General features: G+C 39.1%; 1 protein-coding gene across 3 annotated transcripts in view; it reads right to left on the bottom strand.

Annotated features, from left to right (window-relative positions):
• Positions 1 to 25524, bottom strand: part of RELN (reelin) — a 558183-nt gene that overhangs the window by 126701 nt on the left and 405958 nt on the right. For all 3 annotated transcript variants that reach the window (XM_027539733.1, XM_027539731.1, XM_027539732.1), the window contains exons 21-24: positions 17334 to 17526; positions 16225 to 16337; positions 8557 to 8694; positions 6953 to 7139 (exon numbers count right to left, since the gene is read on the bottom strand). In XM_027539733.1, coding sequence (XP_027395534.1) covers positions 6953 to 7139; positions 8557 to 8694; positions 16225 to 16337; positions 17334 to 17526 — 631 coding nt within the window. The remainder of the gene's footprint in view (positions 1 to 6952; positions 7140 to 8556; positions 8695 to 16224; positions 16338 to 17333; positions 17527 to 25524) is intronic.

Below are 25524 nucleotides of genomic sequence, written 5' to 3'. Positions count from 1 at the left end.
CAAAGGATGAGATGGCTGGATGGCATCACGGTGCAATGGACAAGAACCTGGGCAAACTCCGGGAGATGGTGAGGGACAGGGAGCCCTGGTGTGCTGCAGTCCATGGGGTCACGAAGAGTCAAGACATGACTAGGCGACCGAACAACAACAAGGAGCATTTATATCTATCTATCTATGTATACATAGACATGTAATGTGAGTGTATGTGTGTTCAGATAATAGATTAAGGATTTTCTCATTGCTGGAGAGTGGAAAATATGCTCCAGTATTCCCTAACATTTTAGGTTAAAATGTCTTTAGGGTTTACATAAAATAATACAAAATTTAAAGGCAATGTCTTTAAAATCTTGAGCCTTTATAATAAAATCTCTAAAACACTTTACAAAACTTCATGTTTTGTCTTCCATTAAAGTTGTCTTTTCAGATGATCAAGCTTGATTTAGAAAAGGCAGAGGAACCAGAGATCAAATTGTCAACATCCATTGGATCACTGAAAAAGCAAGGAAGTTCCAGAAAAACATCTACATCTGTTTTATTGACTATCCAAAAGCCTTTGACTGTGTGGATCACAATAAACTGTGGAAAATTCTGAAAGAGATGGAAATACCAGACCACCTTACCTGGCTCCTGAGAAATCTGTATGCAGGTCAAGAAGCAACAGTTAGAACAGGATATGGAATAACAAACTGGTTCCAAATCGGGAAAGGAGAACATCAAGGCTGTATATTGTCACTGTGCTTATTTAACTTATATGCAGAGTCACCCTTATGGCAGAAAGCGAAGAAGAACTAAAGAGCCTCTTGATGAAAGTGAAAGAGGAGAGTGAAAAAGTTGGCTTAAAACTCAACATTCAAAAAACGAATACCATTGCATCTAGTCCAATCACTTCATGGCAACTAGATAGGGAAACAATGGAAACAGTGACAGACTTTATTTTCTTCGGCTCCAAATTCACTGCAGATGGTTACTGCAGCCATGAAATTAAAAGATGCTTACTCCTTGGAAGGAAAGTTATGACCAACCTAGACAGCATATTAAAAAGCAGAGACATTAGTTTGCCAACAAAGGTCTGTCTAGTCAAAGCTATGGTTTTTTGAGGAGTCATGTATGGATGTGAGAGTTGGACTATAAAGAAAGTTGAGTGCCAAAGAATTGATGCTTTTGAATTGTGGTGTTGGAGGAGACTCTTGAGAGTCCCTTGGACAGAAAGGAGATCCAACCAGTCAATCCTAAAGGAAATCAACCCTGAATACTCATTGGAAGGACTGATGCTGAAGCTGAAACTCAATACTTCAGCAACCTGATACGAAGAGCTGACTCACTGGAAAAGACCCTTGATGCTGGGAAAGATTGAAGGCAGGAGGAAAAGGGGACAACAGAGGACGAGATGGTTGGATGGCATCACTGACTCGATGGACATGAGTTTGAGCAAGCTTTGGGAGTTGGTGAAGGGCAGGGAAGCCTGGCATGCTGCAGTCCATGGTGTCACAAAGAGTTGGACATGACTGAGTGACTGAACTGAACTGAAAGTCATCTTTAATCAAAAAGCCCAGCAGAAAAATAATTTTACTATATTTATTTGAAAATAACATTTTTTTAGAACTTCCTATTGTTTCCACTTTTCTTTCCAATTCATTCATTACTTTCTTCAAATAATTATTGATTGCCAATTATACCAAGCTCAACACCATGTGTTGTATAAACAAACTAGAGGGGAGATTTTGCAGACATAAGCAGGGAAAGTAATGACAATTTAGAGCTACAGACCAAGTTCTATTCCTTGTTAAATCCCACTTGGTCATCTGATCAATTATCAAGGTTCCAATTTATTCAGTCTCAAGGGTATTTATGGATAGGTAAATACCCAATGTAAGGCATGCATTTTTGAGTAGAACATCTTATTTAGAAGTTTGGCTTAGTCAGTAATTCTGCATTTTTCTGGGTAATGTGAGAATAAAAATAAAAATATGATCTATATATGTAAGAAACATTGACAATGAGAGAGGCAGTCAAATAAAGGAGAGATCAGTGTCGTCTGCCATAGTCCCAGAAATCCCCATGGAAGTGAAACCAAGCAGGACCCTGTGGGGCTCCTGGGTACAAAAGCCTTTCCATGTCCCCTGTTCCTTGTTGGTAGGGAACAGACTCCAGCCTTCAGGACCTTCCCTGAATCCCAAAGAGTAGATTCAAACAGTTGCTAGTCAGGGAAGGGAGAGGATGCAGAGACAAAGGAGGAACAATAAACAACAGTGCAACCTTGTGGCAGAGTCCTGTTCTGCCTAAAGGGAAACACATAACAATATCTTTGCATTTTTATAGAACTAAAACCCCCACCAAGCGGAAGATATCTGCATTCTTCATTCCAGAGAAGACCACTGAAGCCAGATTAAAAGAACTAGAGCAGCATCAAGAAACTATGCGAGACCAGGATAAAGGAGTGCAGGCTCTACACACACCCCAATCTTGGTCAGCAACCCCACTCTTAAACTACCGCTATAAAATTCCTCACCAAATCCTCCTGGGGTAGAATAGTTTTTCAGGGCAGGAATACACTGTTGTCCTCCTTTGCCTGGCAAAGCAACAAAGCTTTTCTTTTCTATTTCACTCAGAACTCCATCTCTGAGATTTGATTCAGCACCAGTACGCAGAGGCTGACATTCAGCATCAGAAGCAGCAGGATTTGCGCAAAAGTTTTATATGGATATCAGAGATGGTGGAAGGCATAATGGAAAGCAGTGATGACTAAGCAAAGAGGGAAATTGGCAACATATGGGATGATGAGGAGAGTTTCCAGTTTGGAGAAAAGGGTTCATGTTTGGAAAAAGAAAATGAGTTATGCAGTTAGGGCAGCAGTCCTGGAGACTGTCCTGAACACTGGTGATAGAAGAATGACAAGGCAGAAGCATGTTTTTAGATTGACTTCAAACCTCTAAGGAACCCTTCCTTTGGGTTACTATCCCTTCTCTACTTCAATCATGCTGGCTGGTGGGGGCTGTCAAACTGTGTATTCCACCTCTCTGCCAATGGAGTGAGGATACACCTCTGGCCATGCCCATCATATGACACCATTCATGTACATGTGATTGGTCAATCAGAAACCTTACTCACATTTTCCCATGGAGTTGCTTATAGGGCTCTGTGGCCATGGCCACTCTCACAATGACTGCTGACCTAAAAAAGAGTCTCCTGTAAAGGAGAGAGTTCTGTGGGCATTTGAGTTTCCAGTTCTAGGTATCTCTGTGGCCAGTTTCATCTAAGCCCTCCCTGTTTTGATTACAAGAACTAAATTTCCTTCTTTTTTGCTTAAGCTAGTTTCTCTCACTTAGAATTCAAAATAGGTCTGACTGATACAAGAGAAAAAAAGTAAATCTATGATCTTTAGGTATCTTGACAAAAATTTACAGAGAAAGTTGGTACAGGAGGAAGAGATTGATTTTATTTTTGAAATGCTTATTTTATTAGTGGCAGGGCATGCCTATGGAAATATTCAATGATACCAATTTGAAATTCATTCTCATAAACTATAATTATGATAGCTAACACTTATATGCTTTTGAACTGTGGTGTTGGAGAAGACTCTTGAGAGTCCCTTGGACTGCAAGGAGATACAACCAGTCCATTCTAAAGGAGATCAGTCCTGGGTGTTCATTGGAAGGACTGATGCTAAAGCTGAAACTCCAATACTTTAGCCACTTCATGCGAAGAGTTGACTCATTAGAAAAGACTCTGATGCTGGGAGGGATTGGGGGCAGGAGGAGAAGGGGATGACAGAGGATAAGATGGCTGGATGGCATCAAGGACTTGATGGACATGAGTTTGGGTGAACCCCGGGAGTTGGTGATGGACAGGGAGGCCTGGCATGCTGCGATTCATGGGGTTGCAAAGAGTTGGACATGACTGAGTGACTGAACTGAACTGAACACTTATAATGGTAATTCTATGTGCCCAACACCATCCTTTATTCTTTACCTGCATTAACTCACTCCCAACATCCCACTTCACAGTGGGATGTGACACAGAAAGATGTTATAACTCTGCAAGGTGAACCAATACATGAGTTTTGGAGCCCAGGTACAAAGCCAGGTAGCTTGACTCCAGACATCATCTTTAATTAAGAGGAAGAAATATTAATATGTAACCCTTACATGTTTAAAATATCTGTGTTTTTTAACACACATGTTTACTGGGCTGTTTGGGTACATACTGGTTAAGGATTCATTTGTGTTAGTTGCTCATCACATCTGATTCTTTGTGACCCCATGGGCAGTAGCCCACCAGGCTCCTCTGTCCATGGAATTTTCTAGGCAAGAATACTGGAGTGAGTAGCTGTTCACTTCTACAGGGGATCTTCCTGACCCAGGGGTCAAACTCAGATTTCTCACATTGCAGGTAGATTCTTTAACATCTGAGCCACAAAGGAAGCCCAAGGATTCATCATCTTGTTTTAGAACTGATGGTATCAGAGACACAATGTTTCCATTTCTGCAGGATTAGACTGTGTATCCAGATCTATAGAATGTGTATTGGTCACTTATTGAGTATCATCTCTAAGAATAATGACCAGGGAACCTTCAATGTCAATAGATAAGAATATCATTAAATGGAATATATCCCTGATTTTCTGTCATTCTCTCTTGTTTACTTGCTGATTCTTGGTTCTGCACCTGTATCAAAACAAAAGCTGTAACTATTTTTACATTTGCATAAATTAATGTGTTTGGGATTTCTGCCCAAACAGGTTCTGCAACATATCAGCCCTGTGATATATCATCCACCTTTATGTACTTGCTATATGATGTGGAATGAGACATTTCCCACTTGTCCTAGAATTGGTGGCTATAGTCCTTGCTGGAAAGAAGTGGCACTAGTCACTCCACATTCTAAAGAGAGCTGCTAATAATTACGGTTGCATGCACTGCTCAGGTTGGAGAGCTGGACCTGCTCCTCTCTGCAGTCCTTTTGAAGACTATATGGAGAGATGAACTGGAGGAGAGAGGAAGAAAAGAATGTCCTTCCTAGACTGTAGCAAGGGAGGAGAGGGAGGTGGTTCTCTCAACCCCATTCCTCACCAACCAATGTGTGTTAGGATTGTTCCAAGAGAATCAGACTTAGGGATTCTGGCTGGCATCTCAGTCCCTAGTTGGTGTATACTGATCTGTCTGCTTCCACTGGGGAAGCTCAAGCCTGCAAGATAAACTTCTACTTGGAGTCTCTGTTATGGACTTCATGTTAAGGTGTTCCCAAATTCACATGCTGGAAGACTAACCCTTAAAGGGATGGTATTAGGAGGTGGGGCCTTCGGCAGGTAATTAAGTTATGAAGGTGGAGTCCTCATGATGGAATTAATGCCCTTATAAGAAGAGACAACAAGAGAGTCTGCTTTTTCTCTCTCTGCTCTCTCTTGGGGATTCCCAGGTGGTGCTAGTGATAAAGCACCTGCTTGCCAATGCTGGAGATGTAAGAGACGTAGGTTTGATCCCTGGGTCAGGAAGGTCCCTTGGAGGAGGGCATTGCAATCCACACCAGTGTTCTTGCCTGGGGAATCCCATGGACAGAGAAACCTGCCAGGCTCCAGGTCATAGGGTTGCAAAGAGTTGGACACAACTGAAGCGACTTAGCATGCACGCTCTCTTTTGCCTCCTGTGAGGATGCAATGCAAAGATGACCATCCTACAAGTGTGGAAGCAGTCACTTCACACTAGACACTGAATCTGTTGGTGCCTTGATCTTAGACTTTCTAGCTTTCCCAAGTGTAAGAAGAAAATGTTTGCTGTTTCAGTCCCCTACTCTATGGTATTTTATCATAGTAGCCCAAGTTGACCAGGATGGTCCCACATCAGCAGATACCACAAGCAGCCACCAAACTGAGTGGAAATAGGACCCGAGATGTTTGCTATTGATGGACAGCTGGTTAGTTCCCTAGGAACAGCTCTGCACACCTCCACCCTCATCATTACCCCACATTCCTCCAATCATATTCTTGGGGTTAATGGCAATAAGTTTAATATTAATTAGTTTAATATTAATAATTTTAATAAACTTACTAATCCAAGTTTAATAAACACTTCTAGAAGTACTTTCTATGTGTTAGGTACTGTTCCATATGATTTACAAGTACTAACTCATTTAACCTGCATAATAATGCTGATTATATATATATATGGTGTTTTTTTTTTTTTTTTTACCAATGAGGAAGCCAAGCCACAGACAGGTTAAGGAATTTGTTCAAAGTCACACAGCTAGGAAGTGGCAGAATCAGACTGAAACAGGTAGTCTGGCTACAGAGTTGCTATTGTTAACTTCTAAGCTCCACCACCACTCACATCCTTACCCCCAGACCCACATGCTCACACACCCTTCAAAGGCTGGGATGAGAAGGGGCCAAGACCCTGCCGCACTCAAAGCCCCTCAAGACACAAGCGTGGCTGGCACTGGAGGAAAGGAAAGCAATGAGCTTTAAATCAGGTACAAGAGGGGCAGGAATTTTAGATTGACCTACCTGGATTTGTAGTAAGCAAAGACAAGCATAAAACTATGAATTTCTCAAATAGAGTTAAGGCACAGGAATTTGGCAAAGTCCAATCAAAAGCAGAAGAAAAAAAAAAAAATAAGAGATAGGTTACCCACTCCGGTATTGGGTTTCCCTTGTGGCTCAGCTGGTAAAGAATGCTCATGTGGGTTCAATCCCTGTGTTGGGAAGATCCTCTGGAGAAGGGAAAGGCCACCCACTCCAGTATTCTGGCCTGGAGAATTCCATGGACTGTATAGTACATGGGGTTGCAAAGAGTCAGACACAACTGAGCAACCTTCAATTTCAATCAAAAGCAGACAAAGTGGGAAAAAATAAAACTACGTCACATTTGTACCTTCTGAGTTCAGACTGCTCCATAACATCAGTCACATATTGAAATAGCCACTGCCCTGATAGCTTACTCTTGGCTCTCACTCATACCTTACTGAAATATAGAGATGATCCAGAAGAGATGACCCCACACCCTTCTTCGGGTTTTACAATTTGTCCCCCAATAACTTCTTGCCAGTCAGACTCCCAAGCACTCGGGTTCTCAAAGTCTGACATGATCGTGGAAGGAAGGGCAGCTTCTGGGTGGCACTCAGTGCCCTGGTATCCCTGGTCACACCTATGAGAGAGGAGGGCTGAGTGAACAAGTGATAGACTCATATGTGACTGCTACAGCCATCTGACCTGCAACATTCGCTACGTCTCAGTTTTGCTCAGGTATTAGCATCTGCACTAGACTTTTCATTACACTGTTAGTCTTTGTACATGGTGGTAACAACCTTCAGTTTTTCACATGGGGAAAAAGGGACAGAATCCATTTTTAAAAGAAAGTGCTATAACAGTAGAAATGAGGATAATGAAGAAAGATATGGGCGTATATGCACATGTGTGGTTGGGTAGAGGGGAAGGATTGTGAAATTTTCCTGTAGGCTTAAAAGGTCACATGTAAATGTTTGTCTGCTCACCCAACACTTAACTGTGGCCATGTTTTATAGTTCCTCCTTCTGATTAAATTATGTATTTTTTAGAGTCTTTAAGTATTCAAGTGTGTTCCTATCATCCTCATTAGCAATAATCACCATCTCCCTCTATATACAACCTTGAGCTTCTGGTGAAGTGATGTAGGACAGTATGCAGCAGCTGTTTGACCTGTGCTTTAAGACTACCAGAGGAAGGAAGGAGAGGCAATAGCCAAGCCTATTAACTAAAAAAGAGGACTTTAGGGCTAGCTGATAAACTTTGAAATATAAACCCAGGAGGTTGCATCTGAGGTTTAGAATATATGGCTTTATACTTGTTGAAATGCAACAGTATCTTTTACATCTAAAATAAGGATAGAGCCCATCAGGAGATGAATGGATAAGGAAGCTGTGGTACATATACACAATGGAGTATTACTCAGCCATTAAAAAGAATGCCTTTGAATCAGTTCCAATGAGGTGGATGAAACTGGAGCCTATTATACAGAATGAAGTAAGCCAGAAAGAAAAACACCAATACAGTATACTAATGCATATATATAGAATTTAGAAAGATGGTAACGATAACCCTGTATGCGAGACAGGAAAAGAGACACAGATGTATAGAACAGTCTTTTGGACTCTGTGGGAGAGGGAGAGGGTGGGATGATTTGGGAGAATGGCATTGAAACATGTATAATATCATATAAGAAATGAATCGCTAGTCCAGGTTTGATGCAGGATATGGTCTGTTTGGGGCTGATGCATTGGGATGACCCAGAGAGATGGTACAGGGAGGGAGGTGGGAGGGGGGTTCAGGATGGGGAGCACATGTACACTCATGGCAGACTCATGTTGATGTATGGCAAAACCAATACAATACTGTAAAGTAATTAACTTCCAATTAAAATAAATAAATTTAAATTAAAAAAAAAAGGATAGAAAGGAGGATCGTTTTCCTTTGGCTATTTCATTATTTATCAGGCTATCCCTAGAAGTCTTATGGCACCTGTTGTGGTATCGTTGTAAACACACACCCAGAGAAGCAGAGTCAATCGTCCCTTCTGACACATATACCTGCACATGCCGCGGTCGCAGGAGCCATGCCCACTGCACATGTTGGGGCACTGCTGCCCAATGTAAATGCTGTCTAGAGCCCACTCGTCTTGAGCTGTGTAATAGCTCTGACTCCAACGGAAGCGGGTGGCACTGGACCTAGAAACAAGTCAAGGTATAGTAGTAAAAACATGACATGGGTCATACAGACAAAGAACGCCAGAGTTCAAAATTCTCCAGAGAACTAACTCTTTGGAACTTGAATTTAGATGCTGATCATTTTTCTTTAGTGGTTTAATTTCCACTCAGTTACTGTCTGATTCAACAATTCCATCTTGAAGAAAAATCTACTTATCTATTTATATCAGTCTTAATTTGAGACATTTTAAAGAAAAATACAGTATCAGATTTTGTTGCTGTTGTTGCTTAGGGTTTTGATGCTAGGAAAAGAAAAGAAGATAGACTAATTTTAAAAAATAAATATTTATACAAAACCGTCTTTCACAGATGAAAATGCGCAGTGTTTATCTTACAGTAATGCAGTTTCTTACAATAAATGTATCAGTAGTTATTCGAAGACTTCCAGTTGGCTCTCAATATAAAACAAAAGTTTTGTTTGCAGGTGCTGTTTTGGGATTGAGAGGATGGGTGACATTGTACTATTTTCCAAGTAAGAACGTCTGGGTTCTAAATCCTGCTTATTATTTCTAAAACATTAACTTGCTTGGTTTTCATGGACAAGTTGATGTTAAGTGGAGATAAAAACTTAAACAGTCTGTTACACATAGAGAAACACTTGGGACCCTGATTCAAATGAGATATAAAGTCTAAAGAAGAAGACATTCTGAGAGAAATGCCAAGAGGGTTTCCATTCATTGACTACCACAAAATGTGGTTTTAAAATCACATCATACTTTTCACCTCTAGGAAGTTTCAGGTATCCACGACCAGTTTTATCTGGTCAAAGTGCAAAACAAGAGAGAATAAACAACAACAAAAAAATGTGCAGAAAAGGCGTGCATGCTCAGTTCAATTGATTAAACCCTCCCCAAGTACACTAGCTACAGACACACTTGATCTTAATGGCTCTGAATGATCCATTAAGGTCTACTGCATCAATTATCCACATATTAAATATTCCCTAAGTACATAACAGACTGTTAAAATCCAGACTAAGCCTTTACTGCTTATTTTACTAATGATATGTGGTTGATATGTTGTATTTTTATTCATAGTAGGATAATTTCAGGATTCACTGAGATGCACCCAGTAGACACAGGTTTGCAGCATATCAGTGCTCTTCCTGGTACATACAATGAGACAGATGTCCCCTTCCATGGTAATAGTTTATATTTGGAATCTAATAGCCATCACAATTTTCATAATCCAATTAAGAAATGTGTTTTAGAAAAGCTTACTATAAAAGTAGGGACATTATCTTTGAGCCCAACAGAAGACAAGTAAATTAAGACTCATGCACCACTGTCATTTAGAGAGATGACTATATTCTTTTAAGACTGATACAATCTGAGTCAAGCTGAGGGTCACAGGTGTCTAGACTGTGAGTTCTCTTGGAGACAGGGATATCTTTTTATCTAGTAGTTTGCACAGGAACAGAATAAAGTAAGCGTACAAAAAAAGTCTGCTAAAAAATGAACTGATGAGTGGATGGACAAGGCCGGGAAAGGGCACCCTGTTTCTGACTTCTGTAGGTAATGGGGTGAAGAATGTGTTAGGAGTCAGGGGACTTGACCCCAAGGACCCTGGCTCTGCAATTTATCAGCTGCCTGACCTTTAGTGGGAAATTTAAGCCTTCAGGAGCTTCTAGTTCCTCACCTCTCAAATTAGGAGATTGGGCGAACTGATTTCTAGGATCCCTTCCAGCTCAAAAATTTAATGACTGCTCTGGTGATTTGCTGACAGAGGTGATAGTTTATTTTCTTTATAATCACATGCTTACATGAAACCCATGGCATATATTATTTTGAAGTTTTGATGTTTCAAATATTAAAATAGGGTTGGAGGGTTTCAGAAATCTGACCTAATTTACGCTTCTAAACAATCACATTAAACACATTCCAAATCCTTTTTATAAATAATTTATCCTTACATGTATCTCTGAACTCTTGAAAAGATATTTCATAAGATAAAATACTTAAAGTGAATTATTCCATTTAAAATGACAATCCACAGTTTCATGTGCAGATGTTAATTAACAGAAGAGAAAGTGAAAGAGTTGAATATTGGCTTCATTTTTAGTGAGAAAAAAAAAAATTAGTTGTGTGAGCAATCTCCAGCTGATCACATGTGAGAACACAAGGTGTGATCTCACTGATTTGCAGCTGCGTCACTGCTAAATATCACCCCCAATACAAATATTTAATTTGCCAATTTTCTCTTTCTCTCTCTCTCTTCTTCCTCCTCCCTGCCTCTGTCTGTCTCTCAAAATTAAGTATTCTTAAGAAGAAAATCCTGTGCACTTTGGATTGAGTCTGGATGTGCCACTACTGCCTAGTGGATCATGAAATGAAGTTGACCTGCATTTAAAATCCAAGCTATAGATTTTCAAACGAAGCAAAACTTGACAGTCTCTTTTTTATTTGATTCCCTCCAGCCTTATAAACTTCTAGAGTGAAATAAAATACCACTGAGTCATCTCTTGATAGTAAGCTAACTTGAGGAATCAGATTAAATGAAAGCTGACTAAACTGTATTTTCTACCTTCAGTGACTGTAATTACATTTACTCAATTATTCTGAAACTCATTCAGTCATTAGGTGTTGATTTGTTTATGAAGTCAGCAACTGACAGCTGTTTGGGTCTCATTAGGCTCTGTTCTTATGTAAATGTCTCTCATAAAAATGAAATTAATTTTCATTGGCTAACAAACGTTCAGTTCATATAAAATATAATTTCTTTGAGCAGGTGTATACATATTCAATATTTCAATCTAAGTTGTCCTATCTAGCATATCTTCTAAAGTTAACAGATCTTTGACAATGCAGATCACATTTGCTTGTCTGTGTTCAATTTATAGTTGCATATGCTTGAATCAAAACAGCAGAAGAAAGATTTGGCAGAAGGAATACTGCTACAAACTAAACTGTAATTTCTTCTCCCAATGCTTGGGAAAAACCTGCCATCTGCAAAAGTCTGAAATGCACATAAGAAAGTTGACAAGTCAAAGAGAATAAATATACTTCATTTTTACAGCAGAGCTTTAGAGCATTATAGGGACAAAAACAATGATAATAACTAGTTGAACATTATTTTTTAAACAATTACTGCAATAATATTTAGTTTAAGTATTAGTCAGTAGAGATATTAAAATAAATAGCCTATTGGACTGTTTGTTTTTCAGAAATAGTTTCACTTTCCTCACCCAGGGCTTTGAAGGAAATTTGGAAAAGCAGAATTCAATAATTTACCTACATGTACATAAAGGCAAGCTGTCAAGAGAGAATAATCTAGTAGATTTTTTTTTCAGTTTGTAAAAAGATATGGCTTGTAATAAAACATCTCTTTGGTTCATCAAGGCATACTAAATTGAAATTCTATTTAATTTCCCAACATTTAATGAATATCCCAACAATATGTCAGGTGTTGTGTAAAAACTAAAGACTTTAAGAATCAATATATTTCCTCTCAAGTGCCTAATAAATGAAGGAGGGCATGGCAACCCACTCCAGTATTCTTGCCTGGAGAATCCCATGGACAGAGGATCCTGGCAGGCTACAGTCCATAGATCACAAAGAGTTGACGTGACTGAAGCACCTTAGCACACATGCACTTATGCCTAATAAACATTGATGAGAATTTGATTTCTTTTTAACTACATTAAAACTCAATCCAGTAGTACTATCTTTTAAGCTAAGAGATAATAATACAACATACAATTTTAGTGTTAAGTAACTTGCAAAGTCCGTTTTGATAAAGGACAGTACTTTTGGGGATACTGTCTAAACTATGGTAATTAAGGATAATAATTTAAAATGTTTCTGGGAACATTCCCAGAATAAACCATTTACTCTGGGAATAAAAATCTTAAATATATTGTCAGGATTATCTTACAATCATAATTTTGAAATGGTAACCCACATGTCAATGAATAAAAATCAGTGGTTTTTAAATAATGAGGTAATATACATAATGGTGAAATAATGGGGGCAAATTAGAAAAAAAAACACCACCTCAGTAGCTCTGCACAAACTGACAGGTATTTCAATTGCTTGATATAATGTTTTTTTATAATCTTGATAGACATGCTTGGAATATCATTGAAATTAAATATAAATCTTGATTATATTCCCAGCAGTAGATATAAAAGAGTAGGATGTTAGAGAAAGCAACAACTTGTTATACAAAGCATAATTGAGTATCCAGGAAATAGTTCACAGTTGGATATAAAAAATATGTGGAAATTAAAGTTCAAGCATTTTGTTCAAACTGACATAATGATGAATCTTTAAAAATAATCAAGGAGGTATTCTTCTATAATGCAGTAATTCAATGTTCAACTAAAGGAGGTATAATAATTTTAGGTGGTTATCTAGCCAGTTGTTTTTGTGTAGAGCCCAATTCTCCTATTAAATAGTCCAAGAAGGGTTGAGTTAGTAATTTTCTTTAAAAAAGGGGTCTAGGAAAGCAGATACCACAGAAAAATATAATTTTTTGTCTCTTTTATGCCTTTTCTGCTACACAAAACACAGAACTCCAGAGGTGCTCGGGATCTTTAAGATCATCTAATTCAACCTATTCATCATATACGTAAGGAATTACGTTTGAAGAGGCTGTGAATGGCTAAAGCATGAAGTCAGTCATTAACAGAGATATACTGAGAACTCAGGTGTTCTAATTTCTGGTCAAAGCTTCTTTCTTCGGTGAGCTTATCTTGTTCCAGGGTTTAAACAGTACTCATAGTTTTTAACTTTTAAGCCCAACCTCCCTTTTAAGCTCCAGATTCTGAAGTCCAATTGGCTTTTTTACTTGAATAGATAAGTATCTCAAAATTCATAGCACAAAACATAAGAAGCATATGACTTTTAATCCAGTGTCCTAAATCCACTCCTCCAGCCTCTCCCTTCTTAGTCAGTGGTACTACCATTCGACATTTTTCCCAGGCCCAGAATTTAGAAACTGTTTTTGATTCTTCCCATTCTATCCCAGCTCCCATCTGGTCCATCAACAAGTCCGATTTCATTAAAATAAATTTCACAAATGATAGCTCTTGCCATGTCTGTTATAATCATACTCCAAGCCACCTAAACGTTTGATGCTTGGACCACCCCACACCCCCTGAACTGGTCTTTCTGTCTTCACTCTTTATCCTACAGTCTATTCTTTAAACAGGCCTCGTAGTGATCAGTCTAAAAGGAAACAATGCAATATTTGGGGAAAATGTGCTTTTCTCTTTCATATTATCAAATATTAAATTTTCTCCCTAGTTACTGCGGCTTCTGCCTGGGATGATTTTCATTCTTACTGAAGGAGAATAGAGAAAAAAGGACATGTTAAGTTCGGGATGGGGAACATGTGTATACCTGTGGCGGATTCATGTTGATGTATGGCAAAACCAATACAATATTGTAAAGTAATTAACCTCCAATTAAAATAAGGGAACCCTCTTACACTGTTGGTGGGAATGCAAACTAGTACAGCCACTATGGAGAACAGTGTGGAGATTCCTTAAAAAACTGGGAATAGAACTGCCATATGACCCAGCAATCCCACTGCTGGGCATACACACCAAGGAAACCAGAATTGAAAGAGACACGTGTACTCCAGGGTTCATCGCAGCACTGTTTATAATAGCCATGGCATGGAAACAACCTAGATGTCCATCAGCAGATGAATGGATAAGAGAGCTGTGGTACATACACACAATGGAGTATTACTCAGCCATTAAAAAGAATACATTTGAATCAGTTCTAATGAGGTGGATGAAACTGGAGCCTATAATATAGAGTGAAGTAAGCCAGAAAGAAGAAAAACACCAATATAGTATACTAATGCATATATATGGAATTTAGAAAGATGGTAACGATAACCTTGTATGTGAGACAGCAAAAGAGACACAGATGTATAGAACAGTCTTTTGGACTCTATGGTGGGGGGCGTAATTTGGGAGAATGGCATTAAAACATGTATAATATCATATAAGAAATGAACATCACTCATTATCAGAGAAATGCAAATCAAAACCACTATGAGGTACCATTTCACGCCAGTCAGAATGGCTGCGATCCAAAAGTCTACAAGCAATAAATGCTGGAGAGGGTGTGGAGAAAAGGGAACCCTCTTACACTGTTGGTGGGAATGCAAACTAGTACAGCCACTATGGAGAACAGTGTGGAGATTCCTTAAAAAACTGGAAATAGAACTGCCTTATGATCCAGCAATCCCACTGCTCGGCATACACACTGAGGAAACCAGAAGGGAAAGAGACACGTGTACCCCAATGTTCATCGCAGCACTGTTTATAATAGCCAGGACATGGAAGCAACCTAGATGTCCATCAGCAGATGAATGGATAAGAAAGCAGTGGTACATATACACAATGGAGTATTACTTAGCCATTAAAAAGAATACATTTGAATCAGTTCTAATGAGGTGGATGAAACGGGAGCCTATTATACAGAGTGAAGTAAGCCAGAAAGAAAAACACCAATACAGTATACTAACGCATATATATGGAATTTAGAAAGATGGTAACAATAACCCTGTATATGAGACAGCAAAAGAGACACTGATGCATAGAACAGTCTTATGGACTTTGTTGGAGAAGGAGGGGGTGGGAAGATTTGGGAGAATGGCATTGAAACATGTATAATATCATGTGTGAAACGAATTGCCAGTCCAGGTTCGATGCACGATACTGGATGCTTGGGGCTGGTGCACTGGGATGGCCCAGAGGGATGGTATGGTGAGGGAGGAGGGAGAAGGGTCCAGGATGGGGAACACATGTATACCTGTGGCGGATTCATTTTGATATTTGGCAAAACTAATACAAAATTGTAAAGTTTAAAAATAAAATAAAGTTAAAAAAAAAAAAAAAGAAATGAATCGCCAGTCCAGGTTCAATGCAGGATACAGGAAGCTTGGGGATGGTGCACTGGGATGACCCAGAGGGATGGTATGGGGAAGGTGGTGGGAGGGGGGTTCAGGATGGGGAACACATGTACACCTGTGGTGGATGCATGTTGATGTATGGCAAAACCAATACAATACTGTAAAGTAAAAAAATAAAAAAAATAAAAAATAAAAGAATTAAAATAAATAAATAAATAAATAAATTTATATTTGAAAAAAAAAAAAAAAAAAGAAAAAGTAGGCCTTTGCAGGAAGAAAACAGATTTGCAATCCAAACTTTTGACATAGGAGTTTTTAGATTCCTGTATCATTCTCCTTTATATGTCAAACCCAAAGAAACTGGCTCAATGAGTTTTCCCATAAAATGAAAAGTTGAGGCAAAAAGAGAGATGAGGAAAAGCTAGGACACTTTGGAAACCAAATTTTCATTAGCTCTTTTTTTCAAATATCCCCAGTACAAAAAGAAAGATCTTTCAATTCTAAAATAAAAAAAGAGGAATGCATACTGCCATCTTGTGCTTAACTCTTCTTCATATTCGTCATGCTAGAAGAGATGTAAAAGTTAAAGTGATAGTCATATCTGAAGGTGTCGTCTCTCACCAAGTTTTCTGGGGAAGAAGCACTATGACTCTTCTCCACTGTGTGAACTCACTGGCATGGTAAATACTTGCTGATGTAAATTCCTGGCAACTCGGCATACTTGGAAGGCATTCCTAAAAGAGAATCAGGGAAAAATTTAACTCAGCTTCTATTTCCTCAGAGCAATATGTTTACTCACTCAAAACAAGTGAAAAAGACCTTAGGGAAATCTAATGTTACAATCTTAACCATTTGCAATATGGATACAATCCATAAATTTTCCTTCTGTGAAGCTGAAATATTTGGGAAATAAATGAGACACCACAAGGCAATGAAATGTCTTCAAATAGCCACGTGGAAAAACAGAAGGTGGATTAGGGTTCCTTTTTTGACCTGTTAGTGTCACACTGTTATTTGGTACATATTGTCACTTCAGTCATGTCCAACTCTTTGAGACCCTATGGACTGTAGCCCTTCAGGCTCCTCTGTTCAAGGGATTTACTGGGAAGAATACTGGAGTGGGTTGCCATGTCCTTCTCCAGGGGATCTTCCTGACTCAGGTATTGAACCCATATCTCTTATGTCTCCTGCATTGGCAGGTGGGCTCTTCACCACTAGCACCACCTGGCAACATTATCCTATTCAGTATGATATTTATGCATATCAGTAGTATATGCATAAATATCATACTGAATGTATGAATCACCAGTATGTATATAGAAAGAAGTATGTTTTATTTCAAGAACCTGGAATTATGTATTTCTTTTTTGTTTTTCAAGGCAGGAGATATATTCTTAGTGTGGTCTACTTGCAGGTGAAGAGACATAAAAGAACAGATGAAGACATGCTACAGGGAAAGAAGAAAGAGACTTTAATAGAGAAAGAGAGCTAGAGAAAATAATGTTGAAAACACCATCCTAGTATATCTATTACCATATTTTCAAGATTTTCAATTGCCCTTTAGCATCTGATAGGCATCCTTATAATCCATTTCTGAGTTTATGTCAGTTCTGTTACAAATAATATTGTTCTTTTTCAACCAAACCTAAACTTTTAGAATTTGAATTCTCTGCTCACTATGTAAAAAGGTGAAGTCTACCTATCACGAGTTTTAGAGAAAATAGACTTACCTCTTGGACGAGGTGCCAGGTGAGGCCATGGTTGGTTGAATACTCTAGTTTCACCTGATTGTCCATGTGTGGGGTATATTTCTGGCCACAGCCCATCACCAAACTGAACTGAATCATGTAAGATGCTCCTATCTGCATTGATTGTGTTTCCACATAGCGCATACTGGAGGCAAGTTTAGAATCTCCTGTAAAACTGAAAGACAGAGGTAGAAATTAGAAAATTTAAAAAAGCAATATATTATGGAAAAATTAAGCTCTTCATTTCATACCATATGCCAAAATACTTTTATTTTACTTATTTAAACCTTGCCAAGTTCTAGAATGGATTTCAATTAATTTTAAAAAGGCAATTTCAAATAATCTGCCTATCAAAAAGCAATATTTTTTTAAGGTGATACCTAGAGTGGTAAAACATATTTGCAAATGGGTATGTACTCATGTACCGCTCAAATGTATAAAACCTTTGACTCGTTTCATGGACTCTATCCCAAGGAAATAACTGGTAAACATTTTAACGTCAAACTATAGGGAAACTGGAATGCTTAAGTAAACTGGTATAGTCACTTGACAGACTGTCCATATTTCAAATATTTATGAAGGTAATATAATCAAATTATTGTACATGTAACTAAAATAAGTTTTAAAAAAATTTGCAAAATGATGCATAATGGAAATTTACCAGAATGTTTGCAGTGGCTGTGTTTGGTGATAGGAAATGGGACAATCTGAAACTTTTCAGTTTTAAAATTCTCCAGTCTTCAGTACTCAGCTATTAATTACTGAAAATGAGATAATGTGGTTTTAATGGTTGTAAAATTCCCATGATTTACTGGGTCCCAGGTGGCACAGTGGTAAGGAATCCACCTTCCAGTGCGGGAGATGCAGGTTTCATTCCTGCATCGGAAAATTCCCTGGAGGAAGAAATGGTAACCTACCCCAGTAATCTTGCCTGGAAAATCCTGTGGACAGGAGATACTGGTGGGCTGCAATCCATAGGGTTGCAAAGAGTCAGGCACAATTTAGCCACTTGAGCACACATGAGCACACAATTGAATACTATGTGATTATAAACTGCTTGAAGGTATGCACAATTACTTTTTCAGAGAAAAGTTCTCAAGGAATTTGTAACCTAGCAGAGGAAATTAAAACAAGGACCTGCTTCACTGTAGTTAATATGGTTCAGTGTAAATATTCCCAGGGCCAACCACACTGGGATTTATCTGCCAGGGTACTTGGTACTGTGATTCTGAAGCAGGTTATACCATCTTCAATGGTAAGAGGGCTTAGATGGAGTAGACAAAGGTGATAATGCAATACTTCTGGAAATCTTTGAGGCATTTAGTATTTTTTTTTCTTAAATCTGTTTGCCAAATCAGCAAAATAAGAAGTTACTACTCTCACTTGCTTCTTGAAGAGTTTATGATGTTACTTAAAGATGGAATTTTGTCCATATGGAAGATGATCATGGTTTTGGGCTCACGGTTATAAAATGTAAGTAGCTTTTCCCAGACAATGACTACTTATTGTTTAAGTTTTAAATTAAAGTTTTGCACTAGGACAACAAATAGAGGAATGAAATGTAAGAGACTGAATCTCTGCTTTAGTGTACTGTTCATAAATGAAGGGTAAAGTCATATTCAGTACTGCTAGGCTTACAAATCCAGCGCTTCCTCTTGTTTGTTGTATTGATATAGATGCCCACCAGTTACTGAGTTAGGTTATACTCTCAGACTGTGCTTAGCACAATATTCACATTATATTCCTTAGTTCCATCCTTACAAATAACTGTGAAGTAGGAACAATTGCCTCTGGTTAACAAATGACAACAATCTCAGATATGCAGATGATTCCACTCTTAATGGCAGAAAATGAAGAGGAAAAAAAGAGCCTCTTGATGAGAGTCAAAGAGGAGAATGAAAAAGCTGGTTTGAAACTCAACATTAAAATAAATTAAGATCATGGTATCTGGTCCTATCACTTCATGGCAAATAGAAGGGGGAAAAATGGAAGCTGTGACAGAATTTATTTTCTTGGGCTCCAAAATCACTGTGGATTGTGACTGCAGCCACGAAATTAAAAGATGCTTGTTCCTTGGAAGGAAAGCTATGACAAACCCAGATAGCATTTTAAAATACAGAATTTTCTGACAAAGGTCCATATAGTCAAAGGTATGGTTTTTCCAGTAGTCATGTGAGATGTCCATAAAGAAGGCTGAGTGTCGAAGTGGAGTGTTGGAGAAGACTCTCAAGAGTCCCTTGACTGCAAGGTGATCCAAACAGTCAATCCTAAAAGAAATCAACCCTGAATATTCATTGGAAGGACTGATGCTGAAGCTGAAGCTCCAATACTTTGGCCACCTGATGCGAAGAGCAGACTCATTGGAAAAGACGCTGATGCTGGGAAAGATTGAAGGCAGGAGGAGAAGGGGGAGGCAAAGGATAAGATGGTTAGATAGCATCACTGATTCAATAGACATGAATCTGAGCACACTTAAGGAGACAGTTGAGCTTCCCAGGTGGCACTAGTGGTAAAGAATTCGCCTGCCAATGCAGGAGACATAAAGAGATGGAGGTTCAATCCTTGCAGGTTTGATCCCTGAGTTGGGCTACAGTCCATACAGTCACAAGGAGTCGGACATGACTGAAGTGACTTGGCATGAATGTACGCAGGAGATAGTGGAGGTCCATGGGGTCACAAAGAGTCAGACACGACTTACTGACTGAACAACAACAACAACAAATGAGGAAATGGAGACAGTAAATGGCAGACACTTAATGAGAAATCAGCTTTGCCTGATTCCAAAACTTCTCAACCAATACACTATCTCTTTGTTCTTCTATTACTATAAGACAGAGAAGAAAACATTGTAATTTTGAATAATTTTCATTTATAGTTAATTTAAAAATCATTAACTTTCAGTTACTATGCAGTGATGCTCCTATCTTAGAGATACAAAACCATGATTGCTGCTATGTGTTAGGGTATGCAAAATGCAATCTAGAAAATATGAAGCTGTGGGATGCAATTTTTAGTAAAATTACAAAATAAAAGAAATCAGCATTGAACAAAAATAGTAGTAAGCTATATGGGCACAAACATCTATATAAATTCCATAGTCTTTAAAACAGGCAAAAAACAAGACAAAACAAAACCCCAAACACTTTTCCCTGTGATAAATGAAGGTTGCTTTTAGCTTCAAGGGGTTATATGCTCTTTCTACTACCCTTTATGAGAAAGGTTATCAAAGGCAAAAACTAGCCTTCATTTAACTGTTTGAAGGTGCAGTATATACCCTAGGCATCTGGTTAAAAACCACAGAGGGCATAGTAGCACATGGGCTGAATGGTCCAAAGACCACACAGAGGCACTAAAACTTTCTCACAAAAACCATATAGAGTATTTATCCATTCCAGCATTCCTGAAATAATTTAAGATGATTTTCACAATCAGCACTCCTTTTAAATTCCTTCCTTCTGAGATGGTTTAGTGTCCTGGCAATTCTATACAGATTCAGAAAGAAGCGCTGGGTTTTGCAAATAGTGCCTGGACCTAACTTGTGCATGGTTACAAATTAACCATGAACTTGGTGGGAGAGAGGAAGCATTCAAACCTGAGAAGTGTGCGCTCTGTGCGCTTCCCTGATGATAACAGCTTTTAAAGGTGCCAAGACACCAAGAGAGAAAACAAAACATATAGAAAAGGACAAGTTAAGAGGCTAAATGAGGATGGTTAAACCGTGATAATAAAATTCTTATTTGGCATAAACATCTGTACCAGCAGCAGTTGTGGGCAGATGTTGTTCGGTAGGTAGGCTGAATCAGCTGCTGTCTACAGCATCCCTTTCCCCAGTCACCTTCTAGTAACTGGTCTAGGGGTGCCCATGTCCACCAATGAGTTTTTACCAATGAGACGTAAGTGAAAAATGCTAGGTGGGTAAACTCACTCAGCTTCTTTCTCTTTTATTTATTTGTATTTTTTGGCTGCACTGCATGACATCAGTTCAGTTCAGTTGCGTCTGACTCTGAGACCCCATCGACTGCAGCACGCCAGGCCTGCCCGTCCATCACCAACTCCCAGAGTTTACTCAAACTCATGTCCATTGAGTCAGTGACCCCATCCAACCATCTCATCCTCTGTCATCCCCTTCTCCTCCTGCCTTCAATCTTTCCCAGCATCAGGGTCTTTTCAAATGAGTCAGTTCTTCGTATCAGGTGGCCAAAATATTGGAGTTTCAGCTTCAACATCAGTCCTTCCAATGAACATTCAGGACTGATTTCCTTTAGGATGGAGTGGTTGGATCTCTTTGCAGTTCAAATGACTCTCAAGAGTCTTCTCCAACACCACAGTTCAAAAGCATCAATTCTTCGGCACTCAGCTTTCTTTATATCCCAACTCTCATATCCATACATGACTACTGGAAAAACCATAGCCTTGACTAGATGGACCTTTGTTGGCAGAGTAAGGTCTGTGCTTTTTAATATGCTGTCTAGGTTGGTCATAACTTTTCTTCCAAGGAGTAAGAGTCTTTTAATTTCATGGCTGTAGTCGCCATCTGCAGTGATTTTGGAGCCCCCCAAAATAAAGTCTGCTACTGTTTCCACTTTTCTCCATCTATTTGCTATGAAGTGATGGAACTGGATGCCATGATCTTAGTTTTCTGAATGTTGAGCTTTAAGCCAACTTTTTCACTCTCCTCTTTCACTTTCATCAAGAGGCTCTTTAGTTCTTCCTCACTTTCTGCCATAAGGATGGTATCATCTGCATATCTGAGGTTACTGATATTTCTCCCAGCAATCTTGATTCCAGCTTGTGCTTCATACAACCCAGCATTTCTCATGATGTACTCTGTATATAAGTTAAATAAGCACAGTGACAATACACAGCCTTGACGTAGTCCTTTTCCTATTTGGAACCAGTCTGTTTCATGTCCAGTTCTAACTGTTGCTTCCTGACATGCATACAGGTTTCTCAAGAGGCAGGTCAGGTGGTCTGGTATTCCCATCTCTTTCAGAATTTTTCACAGTTTATTGTGATTCACACAGTCAAAGGTTTTAGTATAGTTAATAAAGCAGAAATAGATATTTTTCTGGAACTCTCTCACTTTTTCAGTGATCCAGCAGCTGTTGGCAATTTGATCTCTGGCTTCTCTGCCTTTTCTAAAACCAGTTTGAACATCTGGAAGTTCACAGTTCACATATTGTTGAAACCTGGCTTGGAGAATTTTGAGCATTAATTTGCTAGCGTGTGAGATGGGTGCAACTGTGTGGTAGTTTGAGCATTCTTTGGCATTGCCTTTCTTAGGGATTCGAATGAAAACTGACTTTTTCCAGTCCTGTGGCCACTGCTGAGCTTTCCAAACTTGCTGGCATATTGAGTGCAGTACTTTCACAGCATCATCTTTTAGGATTTGAAATAGTTCAACTGGAATTCCATCATCTCCACTAGCTTTGTTTGTAGTGATGCTTCCTAAGGCCCACTTGACTTCACATTCCAGGATGTCTGGCTCTAGATGAGTGATCACACTATCGTGATTAACTGGGTTGTGAAGATCTTTTTTGTACAGTTCTTCTGTGTATTCTTGCCACCTCTTCTTAATATCTTCTGCTTCTGTTAGGTCCATACCATTTCTGTCCTTTATTGTACCCATCTTTGCATGAAATTTTGTTGAAGAGATCTCTAATCTTTCCCATCCTATCATTTCCCTCTGCATGACATGCGGGATCTTAATTCCCCAACCAGGGATCAAACCTGTTCCCCCTGCATTGGAAGTATGGAGTCCTTAACCAATGGACCTCCAGCGAAGTATCTACTTGCTCAGATTTAATACAAGCTTTTAAAGAGAGACAGATGGATTTGTCTGACATGTCCTTCTGCCTATTGCTCCTAGTGCTTTCTCCCTAACGGGGCAGCGGCCATTCTATGACAATAACAGGAACAGATATGCAGTTGGAGCTCTCTCTGCTGAGATGGTGGAGTAGAAAAATGAAGAGAGCATGGGTCCCTGATGGCCTTGTTAAGCTGCTTCCAGCCCTTAATCTTAGGAGGGCTTGTTACAAATGACAAAATAAGCCTTTCACTTTTGTTTATACCATGGTCAGTTCTTTCTGGTTGTTCTTGTTGCAACAGAGAGCTGAATGCATTTCTGATACACCTGCCATACTTCATAGTACTGCCTGATACCACTGGTGGTGGTGGTGGTTCAGTCACTAAGTCGTGTCTGACTCTTTGTGACGCTATGGACTATAGCCCACCGGGCTCCCTTGCCCATGGGATTTCCCAGGCAAGAATACTGGAGTGGGTTGCTACTTCCTTCTTTGGGATCTTCCTGATCCAGGGATCAAACCTGCGTCTCCTGCATTGGCAGGCAGACTCTCCACTGCTAAGCTGCCTGGGAAGCCCTGTATGATATCTCTCCTGCCATCTTAAACTGAAGCAAAATAACCCAAGAAGATCACAGATGTCTGCATCTCAGAATCTTGACCACTCATAAAACAAATTTACTTGACTGTTTATGATTTATTCAAGACTGGCTGAAAGTCAGTGATATTAAGTCTGACTTTTTCCTCCTTAATATTCTGATGTTCATACACTACTGGAATTTAATGGGAGAGAATTTCACAGGCTGCAATCCTTTAATTTACAAAACTGCTCCTCTTTGCTGCTTGTCTAAGTGAAGATATGTTTATAAAGGCAAAAATGAAGCTGAACTTCTCCGTTGCAATCATAGAAACAGAAAAAAAAAAAAAAAAGCCCACATCAGCATTTTGGGGTGAAATTCTGGAGACAGAATGCACTAGGAATTGGAGGCTTAGCTCTATTCATGTTGATTTGTAAGACTGCCTCAAAAATAAAGGAACAATAAAACAGTCCTCAATCTTTTAATACTTACACATTTTAATGAGAGAATGGGGGTAACTCTTTCCATTAGGGCAAGCTTACCTCCCTGTGCCTTTTCATTTCCACCCCCAAGAAGCCTAGTAGGCTCTCTGTTATGACACTGGTAAGTAGATGATACCATAATGCAACTCAAGTCTCCTTACTTTTACCTAAGTCTTCATAGTCCAGAATATAGGTCCTTTGCCTTCCCCTCATAGCTTAATCTCCGGGGTTGCTGAGGACCTATCTTCCTGACCAGGCTGGAAGCCTCTCCACAGGGAGAGGTCACACCTTGCTCATCTCTGCATCCCCTATAGCATTCAGAGCCTTGCACACCTCAAGAAGCACCTGGTGTTGGTACAGGACATCATGGTTTTCCAACAGCTGGATTATTTCATTTGACTTCTAAGTCAATATCATTTGAGATACATCAGGGATCCTGAACACTGTTATAGAGAAGGAAAACCGAGGGTCTTAGCTGCTGACCATCAGGGTCACACGGTTACTAAAAAGCTAGAAACCAGGCCAACTGATTTCTACTTTGATGTCCTTTTCACTGTCACGCCTATCAAAAACATGCAAGGAATATTAAATAAAATGAGCACGTGAGTGAGGGCTCTTGATGGGAGAAAAGGCAAGTTTTCCAAAACCATAGTTACTTAAATGCTGTAATGAACACAGACAAGGTTTTGAGGTTATCCTCTCTTAAAGAAACTGCCCTTTCTGCATTTCCCCAGAGCCTCATTCCCATCTCCAGAAAAAAGGCTCTCTTACATGAAAGGCAGATTCATCTAACTAAAGTAAATAGAGGAATACTCAGGTCACACAGTTCTTTAAAAGGAAATTCATGTAAAATAGTCAAATCACCTAGGGACTGAGCCATTTTTGACAACTGATTTATCTCTTTCAGAATAGTTTGGTGAGTAAACTATGCGGCAGAAGTGTCGATACCAATGGGCCACAAGAGAAGACAATGCACCAGTATTTACATTTCTTAGAAATCTAAACAGTATTCTGTTATTTTCAAGAAACCCATGGTAAAGAACAGCTCTGCAGAACTCATTTTCAGAGAAACAGAAGACCAATACAAAACCTTTTTGGTCTGATACTATTCAGAAGTTACATTAATCTGCAGAAGGACATGTGAATGAATTTAAGCCTCTCTATCATCCTTTTTTGAGGGTTTTGCTCTTGTAATCATCAAAGAAATGTTTACTAGAGCTGACAGAAATACTTGCTGATACTGTGGAATTAAAGGTGACACAAACTAATTTGTACTTTCTATAATTTTATGTCTCAAAATAGAAATAACCAT

The sequence above is a fragment of the Bos indicus x Bos taurus genome, chromosome 4 (genome assembly GCF_003369695.1).
Source record: "Bos indicus x Bos taurus breed Angus x Brahman F1 hybrid chromosome 4, Bos_hybrid_MaternalHap_v2.0, whole genome shotgun sequence".
NCBI classification, from domain to species: Eukaryota; Metazoa; Chordata; class Mammalia; order Artiodactyla; family Bovidae; genus Bos; species Bos indicus x Bos taurus.
The sequence above is the reverse complement of the archived record's forward strand: the minus strand, read 5'-3'. Positions and strand labels throughout refer to the sequence as shown.